Here is a 17,788-nt window from a genome sequence, read left to right as displayed (position 1 = left end):
AATGAATATAGGGCTTGGATAATATCAAAACCAACATTTACAAGCAATAACCAACCAAATCTTTCTCCCGAGGATTACATAAAATAATCAAGAAGGAGCATATAATTCCTTATGTATCAACAGATCGACAATATCAAACTAAATCGTCTTAACCCTGTATTAATTAATTGCAAAATGGAGGGAGGAATACAGAAACTGTGGAAATAGCTCACATAACGACGCGTTGTGAGCTGGCAGATGGTCTATTTTCACTAAATGGTTTGGTAAAAGGAGTAGTTGACCCCAAACATTACTTATTTCCTATCAATGAAACACTGTAGATTCAGACAGAAGTTTGAAATAAGGGTGATAGTGGTCATATAATATATAATATATAATAAGGTGACAGTGGGGGTTATTAGGGACTTTAAGCTCCGACGGTTTTCAGGACGGCAACGCCATGCGGAGTACATCTGCTATGTCGTAGCAGTCAAAATCATTAAGCAAACAGCTGTCGGTGACGGGTTCCCACCGCTTTTACTGAACTCTTTGGTTCCCATGGCGACGCGTCTACGTAGCAGACGTTGTAGACGCTACGTTGAAAGGTAGTTTCTGGCGTTGTAGTGACGGCTGTGACGGAAAGCAGGTTTATCTATCGAGCGCTGATCCATTTCTGGTTACCGTAGCCGTCTGCTGTGTGTGGCCGTCGGAGATTAAAGTCCCTGTTCTGTCATCAGACGGCTGAACTGGATGTAGGTGGGTGGGGGTTATTCTCCATCAGGCTGCAGGTGGGTGGAGGTTATGAACTGGGTGTAGCAGGGTGTAGGTTATGAACTGGGTGTAGGTGGGGGTGGTGGTTATGAACTGGGTGTAGCAGGGTGGAGGTCTTCTTTGCTGTGTCTGTGCATGAGGTAGGCAGCTGTCATTACCGCCATCAGGCTGTAGGTGGCGACCACGCACTGTTGAAACAACAACACAACATGCATGTGTTAATACAGGTTCTGTAAAGACAGGGAGGGTGTGTGTGTGTGTGTGTGTGTGTGTGTGTGTGTGTGTGTGTGTGTGTGTGTGTGTGTGTGTGTGTGTGTGTGTGTGTGTGTGTGTGTGTGTGTGTGTGTGTGTGTCTTACGTTGCGTCGTCCCTGCAGTGTGTGTGTGTGTGTGTGTGTGTGTGTGTGTGTGTGTGTGTGTGTGTGTGTGTGTGTGTGTGTGTGTCTTACATTGCGTCGTCCCTGCAGTGTGTGTGTGTATGTGTGTGTGTGTGTGTGTGTGTGTGTGTCCTACATTGCGTCGTCCCTGCAGTGTGTGTGTGTGTGTGTGTGTGTGTGTGTGTGTGTGTGTGTGTGTGTGTGTGTGTGTGTGTGTGTGTGTGTGTCCTACATTGCGTCGTCCCTGCAGTGTGTGTGTGTATGTGTGTGTGTGTGTGTGTGTGTGTGTGTGTGTGTGTGTGTGTGTGTGTGTGTGTGTGTGTGTGTATGTGTGTGTGTGTGTGTGTGTGTGTGTGTGTGTGTGTGTGTGTGTGTGTCCTACATTGCGTCGTCCCTGCAGTGTGTAACTGTTGAAGTGTTTCCTCAGTCCAGTCAGTTCAGTCAGCTGAGCTGCTGTTGGTTCCTGGATGCCAAACAACTGCTTCTGTACATGCACACGCACACAGACACACACACACACACACACACACACACACACACACACACACACACACACACACACACACACACACACACACACACGCACACACACACGCACACAGACACACACACACACACACACACACACACACACACACACACACACACACACACGCACACACGAACGCACACACACGCACACACACGCAGGCAGACACAAACACACACGCACGCACAAATCGTTGAATTGCGGTTATTATATCTAAAACAAGAACAGTTTAACGTGTTTCCCCGGACCACACTTTGAGAAACAATGCTGTAGAAACGAGAGGTACATGCATGGGTCATTCTAGCTCTGGTCCATGGCGTCAAATGAATAGACCGCGTTTTCTGAGCCCCTACCAGCGCTCAACTTCAGTCAAAATAAACTAAACTACTTCACTACTCACCAAACCAAAGGTAGTTTTGCGTTGTTGAAAGTCTATTCTCTGCAGTGGTGAGCCCCTCAGCACCCCACCCACTCTGTAAAATACATTATTTTTGTCATGAAATAAAACGCACCCACCTCGAGCCACCGCAGATACAATGGTTCACAACCCGGAAATAAGCGGCGGTCGAGTTGGATGCACTTTATTTCATGACAAAAATAATGTATTTTACAGAGTGGGTGGGGTGCTGAGGGGCTCACCACCGCGGAGAATAGACTTTCAACAACGCAAAACTACCTTTGGTTTGGTGAGTAGTGAAGTAGTTTTGTTTATTTTGACTGAAGTTGAGCGCTGGTAGGGGCTGAGAATTCGCGGTCTATTCATTTGCCGACGGGTCTGTCAGAGCGTCACTGGAGGTGACGCCATGGACCAGAGCTAGGGTCATTCCTACTACTCTGTGCCATTTCAGCCAGCTCAAGATGGCAATGACTCCTCATGGAATGAAGAAGACTATGGTAGCACACTGGGAACACTGAGGAAGATGTTTGATTTATCAAACATATTTTCAGAATTGTGAAAATGTATCAATTAGTTAAGTGTAACAGGGTGGACATGTTATGCTTTACCACAACAGCAATGCAACCTAAAACATTGATAAAAAGGACATTTAAACAGTGATAATTATATGGTTTCCTATAAAAAATATATATGCTACTTTCTGAAGTCATGAATATTCAGGGACATTTACAGGTGGGTTTGCATCACTGTAAGGGGGGGGGACAGTCAACTAACTGAGGGACACATTCATTTCAAGATTTGAAACATAAAAAAATACATTATTCACAATTAATGACATTTGATGAGAAATGTTAGAATTGATGCTATGCAATTATAATGTCAAATGATTATTTAGTTTGAATTCTATTACACATATTTGTAACTGAAGCCGACATTATTTTAAATTTAATTCACTCTTCTTGAGAAGGCCTACAAACATTGTTTTCCCATGGTGGAGAATCTTTAACAGTCTAAAGATAAGCTTTTTTGGAATTAGTATTTTGCTTATTTTACAAGATATGCTGTATTATGTCATGGGGAACGGGACACAAATGCCACCGAATACTAAGAATGTCATGTCAAGAAATATGCCTATTCAAAAATAATTCAAACTCTTCCTCCAAAAATGCCAGAGTAAAAAAAAAAAAGAAAAAAAGAAAAAGTAGTTAAATACTGCTCTATATTTAGCTGGGGACCCCCTGGAGCCCCCTCAAGGACCCCTGGAGGTCCCCGGACCCCACTTTGAGAACCACAGACCTTTGCTTCTTCACATCACCTGTCCTTCATTCAAAAAAAATATATATATTTAAACAAAAACGAATTGGAGTAGGCTATTTCACTGCATGCGCAATGTATCTAGATATTATGTAAGTTTCACATTTTGAATTACCGGTATAGGCTATTACAGAAGAAAATGTACTTTTACCCAATAATCACTTTTTATTAGATGGATCTGTAGACTGAGTCACATAATTGTACAGGTCACTAATGTGGGTGCAACACCTACCTTCACCTCAGTGATGAGATGACCGAAGCTGGTCAGAGGAATGCGAGTCTTCACCGGGGAGGTTGGCATGACTGGATCAATTAATTACTGTCTTTATTGATCAGATTATTGCTTAATTAATGAATGAAACCACTGTGTATTGTGGACGCAGTTCAAGCTGAAAGTGTTCCTCTATAGATTCCTGCTGCCTGTGAAGAGCAGTTACACAAGGAATGTTTTCATGCACGTTATGTGTTCCTTCCGTGTCAGGCTTTTGACTGGCAGCAGGCGTTGGCCAATGGGACGTCTCCATGCAGAGTGCTTGTCCAATCACCAGTCGCTTGGTGGGCGGGACCTAGAGGGGGAGTTACACAAGTGACCCTGCAGTGCGTGGTGATCCTCAGTGCGGCCACCAGAGGGCGCCAGGGTTCAACTTTTATGAGGTGCAGTCTTCTGCTTTTACTCTTGAAGAACACAACATTTAAATGGAGAATGTTTTTAAATTTACTGTGGCGGGTTTCTAGTTTTCTTTCTCTCTAAAACATGTTGAGTTGCCGATGAAGCAAGGAGACATTTTTGAACTTTATTTGAAGAAAACCTCATTTAAACACAACAAGTTACAAGTTGCTTTTGTAAACTTTAAATGTTATTTTTACCAATGTTCTAAGAGAGCCTGTTGATGTGGTGTCATACTTTAAAGGAGTAGTTCACCCCCAAAATGACCCTTTCCTATTGTTTACTCACGCCATGGAGACTTAATAATAATCAATATTATTATTAATAATCAATAATCAATAATATTTGTTTTGTATTTGTTGCATTCCTGAGACAAAACATGTATAGGAATGCGACAAAAAACAAAACAAAAAAATATTATTGAACTAACTCAAGTCTCCATCACTCCATGGCATGAGTAGGCCCTAATCAATATAAAATAATAATAATAATAATTTGGGGGTGAACTACTCCTTTACTATAATAAAACTATAATGGTTGATATAATGGTGGCACGCTGACTATCAAGAGAATAAAAATCACACCCGTGTGAAGTGGAGCTGTGTGTGTGTGTGTGTGTGTGTGTGTGTGTGTGTGTGTGTGTGTGTGTGTGTGTGTGTGTGTGTGTGTGTGGATCATGTGTACCGATTTTTGTGACATTTGAAGAAAATATGTAGGAAAAGGAGCAAAAAGTGTGTTTTGGAGAAAATTCAAGATGGCGGAAAATCTATCATGGCGCAAATGGGCGTGGCCTATATGGGGAGATGCGTCATGACCCAAGGAATCCAGGGAAAAATATTTTTAATTTTCCGACCTACGGTTCAAGAGTTACAGGCCAAAACGTAAAGTGGGGTGTTATGGCGCCACCATGCGGCCAAATGACACAATTATTTTTTATTTAATCCTTGAAATCATTATGAACCTCCTCTCCAAGTCTTGAAACTCTAGCCCCTATGGTTTGCGAGAGACAAATAATTGAATGTGAGTTTTTGCGATTCCCATTATAAGTCAATGGGGAAAATTAATTCACTAATAAATTAATATCAATTAAACTATAGAACCTTTCTCTTAGAAAAGTAATAGCCCACGATTCCCGAGTAAGCCGGTCGATTTGACATATGGCGCGAGTGTGTGGTGGCAAAACTGTGGGACTAGTGGCGTGCCGAAGTTTAGGAAGTTCAGGCTACATACAGACACACACACAGACAGACAGACAGACACACAGACCCACACAGCCACGTATAGGGAGCCTGTGCTTCACACAGCTCCAAAAACACTGTGCTTCAAAAAGGTTGTGGACCCCAGCTCTACAGAGAAAGATAGTCTACTGTACAACAGTATCTACTGTATAATATACAGTATCTGCCAACACTTCTTCAATCAATGTATGTATACAAGGATTCACTGTGGGCCCCCCACGAATGTTTTAACTATTGGAAAAATAGCAGATATACAAGCTCACAGCACGGCACCGAGTGCCGCACTGCGAGCTTGTAGATCTGCTTTGAAGTTTTTGAAGTCTTTGAATATTTCAAATCCTTCCGAAGTAAAAAAAAAAAGTTTCTATGTCAGTGGTGCTCAAACCAAAATGATATGTATTTGGCCACGGACCCCCATCTCAAAATATTTAGTTCCAGGGACCCCCCAGAAGAAAAATTGTAGTTACAAATGTTCACTTAAAACAATGTGAAGCCCCTGTGTATGAATATGCCGGGCCATAAATACATAAAGAACTCATTTTAGGAAAGAAATGAAAATGAGGAATTTTATGGCATATTTTATATTGTGCATGTATGTATAAATATATATGAGTGTCACGATAAAAAAATATATAAAAAAAGCAGATATACAAGCTCACAGCAGCGCGCCCCGTAGTGACATAGATCACCCGATGTTGTGCCTGCACTGTCCCTCTGCGCCCCCTGTCCTTTTTTCCCCTCCACTGACCCTTTTTGCTCTATGACTCTGATTTAATTGACTCTCAGCTGCACCTCGTTGCTGCTAATTTGTGTGTTTGGCGTTCTACTTATGTTGGCCTGCGTGCCTCACTCGGCACGCTTGCATACCGTGTATGGACGTTGCTCTGCCCGGTGCTCTTGTGTTGGACTTTTGACTCTAAATAACTTTCCTGGCCCCTTGGGCTCCATCAGTCTATTCTGCCCTGCGAGGCGCTCTGTTTATTCCTCTCTGCCCTGTGAGGCCTTCAGTTAATTCAGTTCCACTGCCCTGTGAGGCGTTCTTCGTTTGTTGCTTTGCGACACTTGTTCCTACTGTAAGTGCTCCGCTTTATGTTCCATCCGTGCCTTTTGACTCTAAGTAAAGTTTAAGTTTGTTTTGCTACTCCTGCCTCCTCCGCATCATTATTCTGCGCTGCTTCTTTGCCACTGCCTAGCACGCCTAACACCCGAAGCTTGGGGGGGGGGGGGGTCGGTGGCCAAATACATATCAATTTGGGGGTCCTTGACGTGAAAAGGTTTGAGCACCGCTGACAGAAACATGCCGGACTTTGGACCTGCCAGTTTTATGGTTGGTGAAGGTTATTTAAGTTCATTATGATGACTTCCTGATTTCACAATACTTCTTCTGTCAGTGTTAAATGCATACATAAATACATACTGTATGAATGAATATCTGCTGCATGGGCCATAAATACATACTGTATGAATGAATATCTGCTGCATGGGCCATAAATACATACTGTATGAATGAATATCTGCTGCATGGGCCATAAATACATACTGTATGAATGAATATCTGCCGGACATTAACCCATTCAGGCCTAGAATTATCTTATGCTTTAAAGAGGCGGTGCCATAGTTTTGTACTTTTTCTCGTTTTCATATGTCTAGGAGGTTGACAGTACTTCATTAGACCCCCTGGTGTGGTTGTTATGAGCGATTATGTATTGCCTTTCTATTTGGGTTTTAGCTGTAGGCTTCCACCTTGTGGGGTCAAACGTGCCGGTCCAAAAACACACATACTTATTACATCACAGAATCAACCCCTCCCCTAATTACCATTCACCCAACATACGTGGGTGTGGCTAACTTCAGCTGGGTCACCACCCACCATGGCAACCACGCATACCAATGAACTGGTGGGTGTGGCCACATAAAAACATAATTTTAACTCTTTCTGTACACTTTTTTGGAAAAGATCTTCCTCCTAGTATAATCATAATACCTGATAATCATGTTTTAGAGCAGGGAAAAATCATGGCACCACCTCTTTAACTATTGAAAAATAGCAGATATACAAACTCACAGCGCGGCGTGAGCTTGGTCAAAATGTTCACGATTTTTCAAACATTTTGAAGAAAATTTTGACCCGATTCTATAAGTGTCTTTTGAATCCTTCTATGGTTTTTTTAAAAACCCTATGTTTCTATGTCAGCAATCTGGCCAGCCATCGTCAAAGAAAAGGTCCTTTTCACTTAACTGGAGCTCAGTTAACCTCGCCTACCAGGCTTTCTGGGGGAAAGCCTGGTGTTCGTTCACAACAGACCGTTTGGTTTCCGCCTAAAGCGCGGAAACCACTGGAAGAAGCGGCGTCGCTTTGATTTAGTTCCCCTCGTTTGTTTCCCCAATCCCTTTTAAAATGCTCGAGAAGCCTAGTGTAGTCTTGCCAGTCGCTACGAGTTGGACTAAAAGATCACTTACCAAACGTATTTTTCGAAAGCAAAACTACGCCGCATCAAGGTGTTAGGTAGGCCCTAAAACTATGTCCTTGGGTGCAGGGGAATATTTTGGGTTAAAACTGAATCCGGTTGATAGTTCCGGCCAAAGTGTAGTCCGTCTAGGACTACAACATGACGTAAAGTGGTTTCCGCTCCCGACCGGATCAAACCCCGTAAAGTGAACTGATCCCAGACTAGAGCTCAGTTAGTCTGTTCTTGAGAGACTATAACTATGTCAGTGGTTCTCAAACTTTTTCATGTGAAGGACCCCCAAAATGATATTTATTTGGCCACGGACCCCCTTCTCAAAATATTTAGTTCCAGGGACCCCCCAGAAGCAAAATTTGAGTTACAGACGTTCGCTTTAAAAATACATATATTCAAAGATGTTCACACATTTTCACGACTTTTCAAAAATAGCAGATCTACAAGCGTTGCGAGCTTGTATATCTGCTATTTTTCAACAGTTAAAGCATTCAATAATTCTAGGCCTACATTTTAATATGTGTGTGTGTGTGTGTGTGTGTGTGTGTGTGTGTGTGTGTGTGTGTGTGTGTGTGTGTGTGTGTGTGTGTGTGTGTGTGTGTGTGTGTGTGTGTGTGTGTGTGTGTGTGTGTGTGCGTGCGTGCGTGCGTGCGTGCCATCTCTTTACTTCACTTCTTCCAATTAATTTCACTTCTTCATCCTGCTTCCTGTGTGAGTGCTCTCTCCTCATTGGATAAAAGTGGTGTCCTGACCTGAACATGCTTGTAAAGAGTGCCCAGTCCTCCTCCACAAAAACCTCCTGCAGAAACTTGTTGCAACTCGTAAGAAAGCTTTGCAGGTCAGCAGCAGTTCTGTGGTAATGGCTGCAAGTTGTTACTCGTTGTGTTGTAACTGAATTCATGTCAAATATTTAAAGATTACATGAAATGCTTTTTTGATAGTAGTTCTTTTCAATGTAAGACACATGTTGTTGTGAATATAGTCATGGATTCGATCCCTGTCCCTGACAATAAGTATAGGTAACTATACTTAAAATATTGTTCCTATGAAACAGTGTGGGCTCGCTGCTCCCTCATTGGCTAAAGGCCCTGCCCTACTGTCGGCCAGTTTCTTGAGGAGAATAACCTTAGAATATAAAGATTTGGGAGAACATCCTGGCCTGGGAGAACAGACGCTTTCAACGAGCCCACACATCTTTACTATATCAAGATTTGGGAGAACAAACTACAAAAGATGTCATGTGGGTGTTGTTGTTGCGACCGTCAGGACGGTCGCTTATCAGGACGGTCGCTTATCTCCCGATTAGGGAGTCTTACTGGTGGTAAGACTTGTTATTTATATCAGGTTGCACTTGTTGGTGGTGATGTCACCAAGAACGCTGCTCCTCATTGGCTAAAGGCCCTGGCTTTGTACTGTCTGTCATTTGTTTTAGGAGAATAAACTTGACATACCATATAAAGTCTTGGTATAACAAACTGGCTTGGTCTTTCAGACCTCATGTGGCCAGTCTATGACCTCAGCCATATGACTAGAAATACCGTTCTTACGAAACAGTGTGGGCTCGCTCGTGACTATGCTCTGCAGCGTGCTAACTGTCATGTGAAGCTCTGATGTGAATCTGTCTCTATTAATTACCCAACATGTCTTATGTCACTGTGATGTCATTCGTTTTTTTAGGTTTTTAGAACTTTGATTATATTGTGTTTTTTTTTCTAGATAGATATCCATTTGCATTTGTTATATTGCTGTTGATGTACTGACATATTATCTTGTTTATTATTGTGATGTTTTATCTGCTTATTGTAAGTCGCTTTGGATTAAAAGCGTCTACTAAATGCCTAAACTGTAAACTGTAAACTGATGAATGTATGGAGACAGTGAGTCTACGGGACCCAAGCTGATATTCATTGGTCTTCTGCTAGAGAGGCTGAGATAACACCTCTTTTGTTGTTTAACTGTACGCCCACTGTTTGGTAAACTTACTTACTATAGCCCCTTTTCCACAGGCCCAACACCACACCACTCCACTCCACACCACACCGCCCACTTGTGCCAGGTTTTCCACTACAAGGACCTGGGTAGAGTGGTGTGAAAGTGGTACTAAACGTGGTACTAAAAAGTATCCAATCTAGAGTAGGTCTGAGCTAGGCCAAACAGGGCCAAACACTTCATAATGACTGATCACTCATTGACTTTTCATTTAGACCACCGGGATATAGTTGTAATACATGATAATAGATTATATTTTGTTATAACCACTATTATAATCTATTATAGTGTATTATAATTATCATCGTAATACATTAATACTTTATAGTGTATTATAATCACAGTTATAATACTTTTACTAAATTTCCCCCTTGGGATAATAAAGGTATCTATCTATCTATCTATCTATCTATAATCCATTATAGTGCATTATAATTAGGATAGTTGTAATACAAATGTATATTGTATTATAATCACAGTTAAAAGGGTCAATTTGTTTCTTACCGATAGGGGTACTTTTGTGTAATGTAAAATGTAGATATTTTTATGTGGTGCAGTGTGGTGTGGTGTGGTGTGGTGTGCTGTGGTGCTAAAGCAGCAGTCGAAAAGGGGCTTATGCGAGGGTTGCTTAAAGGGCCATGAAACAGAAAATCACTTTTTCTATAAATATATATTATATCAATGAGTCACTTGTGATAGGGAGCAGTGATATGGTTCAATTTGCCCATAGGCTTGGGGATTCAGAGCTTTCTGCTGTCTCTGTAGCTATTTCTGTGTACTTCCAGTTTCTAGGTCGAAAAGAAATATTTCGCGCCACTCATTAAATATTAACTCACACTGTTCTATTGTGCAATGTGACGTAGGCATATCTAATTAATATTAACGTTTGTTTAATATAGAGTTGTATCAAGGGGGGGCGTGGTTTCATTCTGCCCTCGTTGTGGCGTCTCGTTGTGGTGTTCAGAGCATAGACTGTAGGGCTGTCGCAGTGGGGCACTTGTTGATTAGATTCGGCAACTCCATGTTCTATAACCAGTTAAAATGTGCAGGTATTTTACAAAGAAGCTGTCTGAGCTTTTATCCATGGACAGTTTGGACACACTTTCTCCAGCTTTGGACTGTTTACCACGGAACCGAAGAAGAAGGGACGCTAAGCTATCGCCGATAGCTATTTTCTGTGTGTGTGTGTGTGTGTGTGTGTGTGTGTGTGTGTGTGTGTGTGTGTGTGTGTGTGTGTGTGTGTGTGTGTGTGTGTGTGTGTGTGTGTGTGTGTGTGTGTGTGTGTGTAAGAAGACGTTTGATCTATTTAGGCAGTCTGAGAGGAACTCCTCCAGCGAGCCTTTAGTGGCCGCCTCTGTTCTTACATGTATGTATGGGTTAGGGTTAGGGTATACATGTATGTATGGTATAAAAGAGCTCTTACATGTATGTATGGGTTAGGGTTAGGGTATACATGTATGTATGGTATAAAAGAGCTCTTACATGTATGTATGGGTTAGGGTTAGGGTATACATGTATGTATGGTATAAAAGAGCTCTTACATGTATGTATGGGTTAGGGTTAGGGTATACATGTATGTATGGTATAAAAGAGCTCTTACATGTATGTATGGGTTAGGGTTAGGGTATACATGTATGTATGGGTTAGGGTTAGGGTATACATGTATGTATGGGTTAGGGTTAGGGTATACATGTATGTATGGGTTAGGGTTAGGGTATACATGTATGTATGGGTTAGGGTTAGGGTATACATGTATGTATGGGTTAGGGTTAGGGTATACATGTATGTATGGGTTAGGGTTAGGGTATACATGTATGTATGGGTTAGGGTTAGGGTATACATGTATGTATGGGTTAGGGTTAGGGTATACATGTATGTATGGGTTAGGGTTAGGGTATACATGTATGTATGGGTTAGGGTTAGGGTATACATGTATGTATGGGTTAGGGTTAGGGTATACATGTATGTATGGGTTAGGGTTAGGGTATACATGTATGTATGGGTTAGGGTTAGGGTATACATGTATGTATGGGTTAGGGTTAGGGTATACATGTATGTATGGTATAAAAGAGGTCTTACATGTATGTATGGGTTAGGGTTAGGGTATACATGTATGTATGGTATAGAAGAGGTCTTACATGTATGTATGGGTTAGGGTTAGGGTATACATGTATGTATGGTATAAAAGAGCTCTTACATGTATGTATGGGTTAGGGTTAGGGTATACATGTATGTATGGGTTAGGGTTAGGGTATACATGTATGTATGGGTTAGGGTTAGGGTATACATGTATGTATGGGTTAGGGTTAGGGTATACATGTATGTATGGGTTAGGGTTAGGGTATACATGTATGTATGGGTTAGGGTTAGGGTATACATGTATGTATGGGTTAGGGTTAGGGTATACATGTATGTATGGGTTAGGGTTAGGGTATACATGTATGTATGGGTTAGGGTTAGGGTATACATGTATGTATGGGTTAGGGTTAGGGTATACATGTATGTATGGGTTAGGGTTAGGGTATACATGTATGTATGGGTTAGGGTTAGGGTATACATGTATGTATGGTATAAAAGAGGTCTTACATGTATGTATGGGTTAGGGTTAGGGTATACATGTATGTATGGTATAGAAGAGGTCTTACATGTATGTATGGGTTAGGGTTAGGGTATACATGTATGTATGGTATAGAAGAGGTCTTACATGTATGTATGGGTTAGGGTTAGGGTATACATGTATGTATGGTATAGAAGAGGTCTTACATGTATGTATGGGTTAGGGTTAGGGTATACATGTATGTATGGTATAGAAGAGGTCTTACATGTATGTATGGGTTAGGGTTAGGGTATACATGTATGTATGGGTTAGGGTTAGGGTATACATGTATGTATGGGTTAGGGTTAGGGTATACATGTATGTATGGGTTAGGGTTAGGGTATACATGTATGTATGGGTTAGGGTTAGGGTATACATGTATGTATGGGTTAGGGTTAGGGTATACATGTATGTATGGGTTAGGGTTAGGGTATACATGTATGTATGGGTTAGGGTTAGGGTATACATGTATGTATGGGTTAGGGTTAGGGTATACATGTATGTATGGGTTAGGGTTAGGGTATACATGTATGTATGGGTTAGGGTATACATGTATGTATGGGTTAGGGTTAGGGTATACATGTATGTATGGGTTAGGGTTAGGGTATACATGTATGTATGGGTTAGGGTTAGGGTATACATGTATGTATGGTATAGAAGAGGTCTTACATGTATGTATGGGTTAGGGTTAGGGTATACATGTATGTATGGGTTAGGGTTAGGGTATACATGTATGTATGGGTTAGGGTTAGGGTATACATGTATGTATGGGTTAGGGTTAGGGTATACATGTATGTATGGGTTAGGGTATACATGTATGTATGGGTTAGGGTTAGGGTATACATGTATGTATGGGTTAGGGTTAGGGTATACATGTATGTATGGGTTAGGGTTAGGGTATACATGTATGTATGGTATAGAAGAGGTCTTACATGTATGTATGGGTTAGGGTTAGGGTATACATGTATGTATGGTATAAAAGAGCTCTTACATGTATGTATGGGTTAGGGTTAGGGTATACATGTATGTATGGGTTAGGGTTAGGGTATACATGTATGTATGGTATAAAAGAGCTCTTACATGTATGTATGGGTTAGGGTTAGGGTATACATGTATGTATGGTATAAAAGAGCTCTTACATGTATGTATGGGTTAGGGTTAGGGTATACATGTATGTATGGTATAAAAGAGCTCTTACATGTATGTATGGGTTAGGGTTAGGGTATACATGTATGTATGGTATAAAAGAGCTCTTACATGTATGTATGGGTTAGGGTTAGGGTATACATGTATGTATGGTATAAAAGAGCTCTTACATGTATGTATGGGTTAGGGTTAGGGTATACATGTATGTATGGTATAAAAGAGCTCTTACATGTATGTATGGGTTAGGGTTAGGGTATACATGTATGTATGGTATAAAAGAGCTCTTAAGATGTTGTCATATGAGCAAACTCAAGTCCAAGCCGAAAGGCTGCTTGGGCCAAAGGGCTCCACCACTGGGCCAAAGGGCTCCACCACTGGGAACTCATGTTCTTCAATAAATCTCCAAGAACCTCCACCGCCTGTCTTCTCTGAGTTCTCTCTTCTCCTGAAAAGACCTAGAAATATTCACAGATTCGCTTACTTATTTTCAGTCTAATTCGTCTCAAAATATACAACAGCTCAACTAATACTCCAGCTAACACCACTCCCAGATGTTTTTTTCCGCACCTCAATTGCACCTCATTGGCTAAGGGCCCTGCCTTTGTACTGTCGTGGCGGAACTTGTTAAATAAATAATGAAGATTCATTTCAGGCGACTGGCGAGCCCACAATTATTATTTATTATTACTAAAGGGAATAAGATCAAGGGTTCGATTCCAGTCTCAGGCCCTGAGTTGAGGTGTCCATGATTGGATTTTTCTACAAGACCCGCCATTCCCATATCAGACAAGTGTGATCAGGTGTGATCAGTGTTGCAGTCACAGAATCACTCCATGCTGCCCAGGCTGCCTCCCACTCTGCAGTCCTGATTCTACTGGATCTATCAGCAGCATTCGACACAGTGAACCACCAGCTCTGCTCCTGGACACCCTTGCTGACCTAGGCATCACCGGGACGGAACTAAAGTGGTTCTCCTCCTACCTGTCGGACCGGACCTACCAGGTTTCGTGGAAAGGATCTGCACTTGGTCCCCTCCTTTTTATCCCTGTACACGAAAATAGAAACCTTGGTGTGGTCCTGGACAGCCAGCTATCATTCAAGGCACACATTGCATCAGTCACCTGGTCCTGTAGGTTCACACTCTAGAACATCCATCACCCTGTCCTGTAGGTTCACACTCTATAACATCCATAGAATCAGACCCTTCCTCAGCCAGGAGTCAGCCCAGCTCCTCATCCAGGAGGAGAGGTCTATAGCAGGGGTCGGCGATTAGATTTGGCATTAGAAAGTTAGATGGCGGGCCAGAACATATAATGAAAGGCTAATTTAAGAAATTCATAGTTAAACAATGTTACTGGAACTCCAAGACAGACATAGGTATCTATGATAAAAATAAAATAATATATGTGGAAAAACAAGAGGTTTTCCCCCCCTTATTGATGGACTGATGTAGTGGTGCCTCATTTTAATGATTAGCCTACATACGTTTATGATCATAATTATTATTCCCTTCTTCTCTGCTGCCAGTCATAGGCTACAACATCACCTGGGCCGACATATAAGCATGATTCATAATAAATCACTTTGCACATCTCACAATCAGACATCCCAAGTTGGCGATCACCATTTCCGGGAGGTCCCCCTAACCCTAACCCATTTTTCAATGGTTAAAAATTGTTAAAAACTGTTAAAACGGTTCTGCACGGCGGCGGAACCATTAGGCTTAATATAATCTGGTTAATTTATAGAATGATGTCTTTCTTACCTATTTGGGAGAAGGTTATGTCACTCTCACAGTGAGACACAGGCTGCCGTGCGTCGCACAGGCTGACGCAGCTTGTCCAGTTGTATGTCCAGCGAAAAAGAACCGACAGCTGTAATATACTGTTATTTTATTCATATTAAGCAAGACCTGTCAAAAACCTGTCTGTTTACTGTTACGAGCTGATTACTGAATTTCCCCCTTGGGATAATAAAGGTATCTATCTATCTATCTATCTATGATTATTAGAGATGCAATTTATGGCTCTTTGAAGTGAGCCAGAGCCATGGCTCTGGCTCACTTAAAAGAGCCGTTCAAAAGACTGGCTCATTTGGCTCTTTTGGCTCATTGCATATTTATATATTTTCGTTGAAACATGAATCCACAAGGTGGCACGGTCTGCCACCACATTCCTCTGCTGACAGTTGAGATCACAATTTTGTATTTACCCTTTTTATAAAACGTGTGTGTAAATTAAGCTACCTTGACTAATGTTATTCATGCAACACCTTAAAAAAACCAAGCAGGCAACAATGAACTCGCTCCTCCCTAGCGGCGTATATACCCAGGATTTACCAACTGGCTAGGCCTGGCACAATGTGAGCTTGTACATCGGCTATTTTAAAATATCAAACATTTGAATATTTACAGGGACATAATACAGTCATTTGTCATGGAAGTAGACTTCCCAAGCAATATGGAGACGTTTTAATTATAGAAATAGCTTAATAATTGTCTAAGCTATGCCCACATCTCCCACAGCGAATTACAATCATGCATTTGCCAGATTGACGTTCGACGACGAATTAGAACCGGATTAGAACACATCACGGGTCGCAGATCCGGCTTTTTTGTCCGGATTGAGCCAGTGTGGCAACATTTGCGGGAGCGGCCGGGATTTCCGGGAGGTTTAGTGCCACTCGCGGGTGTCCGGGACGGACCAGGAGGAGACGCTGGATGTCTGCACAATTCTGTGCAGCACGTGGTGAGTTTGTAGATTCAGTGTACTGCACGTTGACGGATCACACATTGGTCGTTAGAGAAGTGATCGCAGCTGCTTGGCTACTTGTGCAGAAAGCCAGACAAACATTCAGCCTTATCTGCTTCAAGTTGGCAAGAGAAATGACACATGAACACCATCCAAACCACTTTTTCTGGTTTTCATGTGTCTAGGAGGTTGACAGTACTTCATTAGACCCCTGGTGTGGTTGTTATGAGCAATTATGTATTCCCTTTGTATTTTGGGATTCTTCCTGGAGGCTGACGCCTTGTGGGTCAAAAGTGCCGATCCAACAACACAGATAGAGTGACATCATATAATCATCCCCTCCCCTTTTACCATTCACCCAATACACGTGGGTGTGGCTAACTTCAGCTGGGTCACCACCCACCTGATCAACCAGGCATACTTAATGAACTGGTGGGTGTGGCCACGTAAAAACCACATTTTAACTCTTTCTGTATACTTTTGGGGGAAAAAATCATCCTCCTAGTATAACCCATCTTTAAGTTGAATAAGCAGGACTGTCAGTCAAGTATTGTTAAAAATGTAAAAAATAAAAACATAATTCTCAGTGTCCAGAAATAATTTCCAAGGGGCCAGTGTTCCTGGTCTATGGCTTGGCCCCGTATAAAGCTGCTTGCAGCTATATTTACACATAGTTCTTCAGCTGCTGCTGCTGCTGCTGCCAGATTATGTACATTATTATTGTTTTAATTAGGCCTATTTATGAATTATTATTATCTATGCAAATAATAATAACTGTAGCCTATTCATTAATATGTTGATCATCATTCATTCATCAGATTTGATGACAGGGAAGCAGCTAGCAGCATTCAGCTGGGACACAGGTGACCTGCCCGGAAGTACCTGTCACACACACACACGCACACGCACGCACGCACGCACGCATGCTCTCACACACACACACACACACACACACACACGCACGCACGCACGCACGCACACACACACACACACACACATGCAGTGAAGGCGGTGACAGGGGCGGAGAGAGGGAGAGAGGGAGAGAGAGAGAGAGAGAGAGAGAGAGAGAGGGAGAGAGAGATAGAGAGAGAGAGAGAGAGAGAGAGAGAGAGAGAGAGAGAGAGATAGGGAGGGACAGAGAGAGGGAGAGAGAGAGAGAGAGAGAGAGAGAGAGAGAGAGAGAGGGAGGAGGAGGAGGAGGAGGAGGAGACACCTGCATGCATGCGTCTCTCTCTCTCCACACTCATTCACTCCTTCCTATCGTTCGGTTCGTTCGTTGCGTTTCGGAGCGGCGTGTGTGTGTGCGCCGTGCGCGCGCCGTGCGCGTGTCTGTCCGCGCGCCGCCCTCCCGCACACACCCACCACATACAATTTCATACACACACGCACACAGCCATACACACACACACACACACACCCAGCCCGTGGCTGCTGCTGTGCTGCTGCTCTATTCTCCTGGCTTCTCTTCTTCCTCGTTCTACCAGGCGGTGTAAAGATGGCTGACAGCAGCAGCGGAGCAGGAGGAGGGTTAGGAGGAACCTTCTCCTCCACCTCCACCTCCTCCACCACCTCCT

The 17,788-nt window shown here is 42.4% G+C and overlaps 1 protein-coding gene across 1 annotated transcript; it reads right to left on the bottom strand.

Moving 5' to 3' along the window:
• Positions 1-232: 232 nt before the first annotated feature.
• Positions 233-3,703, bottom strand: LOC308281451 (ATP synthase membrane subunit K, mitochondrial-like). The gene is made up of 3 exons (XM_080721629.1): positions 3,599-3,703; positions 1,509-1,610; positions 233-938 (listed from the first exon to the last, which is right to left on the bottom strand). The coding sequence occupies exons 1-3, from the start codon at positions 3,665-3,667 to the stop codon at positions 837-839; spliced, it is 273 nt and encodes a 90-aa protein (XP_080577755.1). The 5' UTR covers positions 3,668-3,703; the 3' UTR covers positions 233-836.
• Positions 3,704-17,788: the final 14,085 nt, after the last annotated feature.

The sequence above is a fragment of the Nannobrachium achirus genome (assembly GCF_963921795.1).
Source record: "Nannobrachium achirus genome assembly, chromosome: 3".
Lineage (NCBI taxonomy): Eukaryota > Metazoa > Chordata > Actinopteri > Myctophiformes > Myctophidae > Nannobrachium > Nannobrachium achirus.
This window is presented reverse-complemented; position numbering and strand designations above follow the sequence as displayed.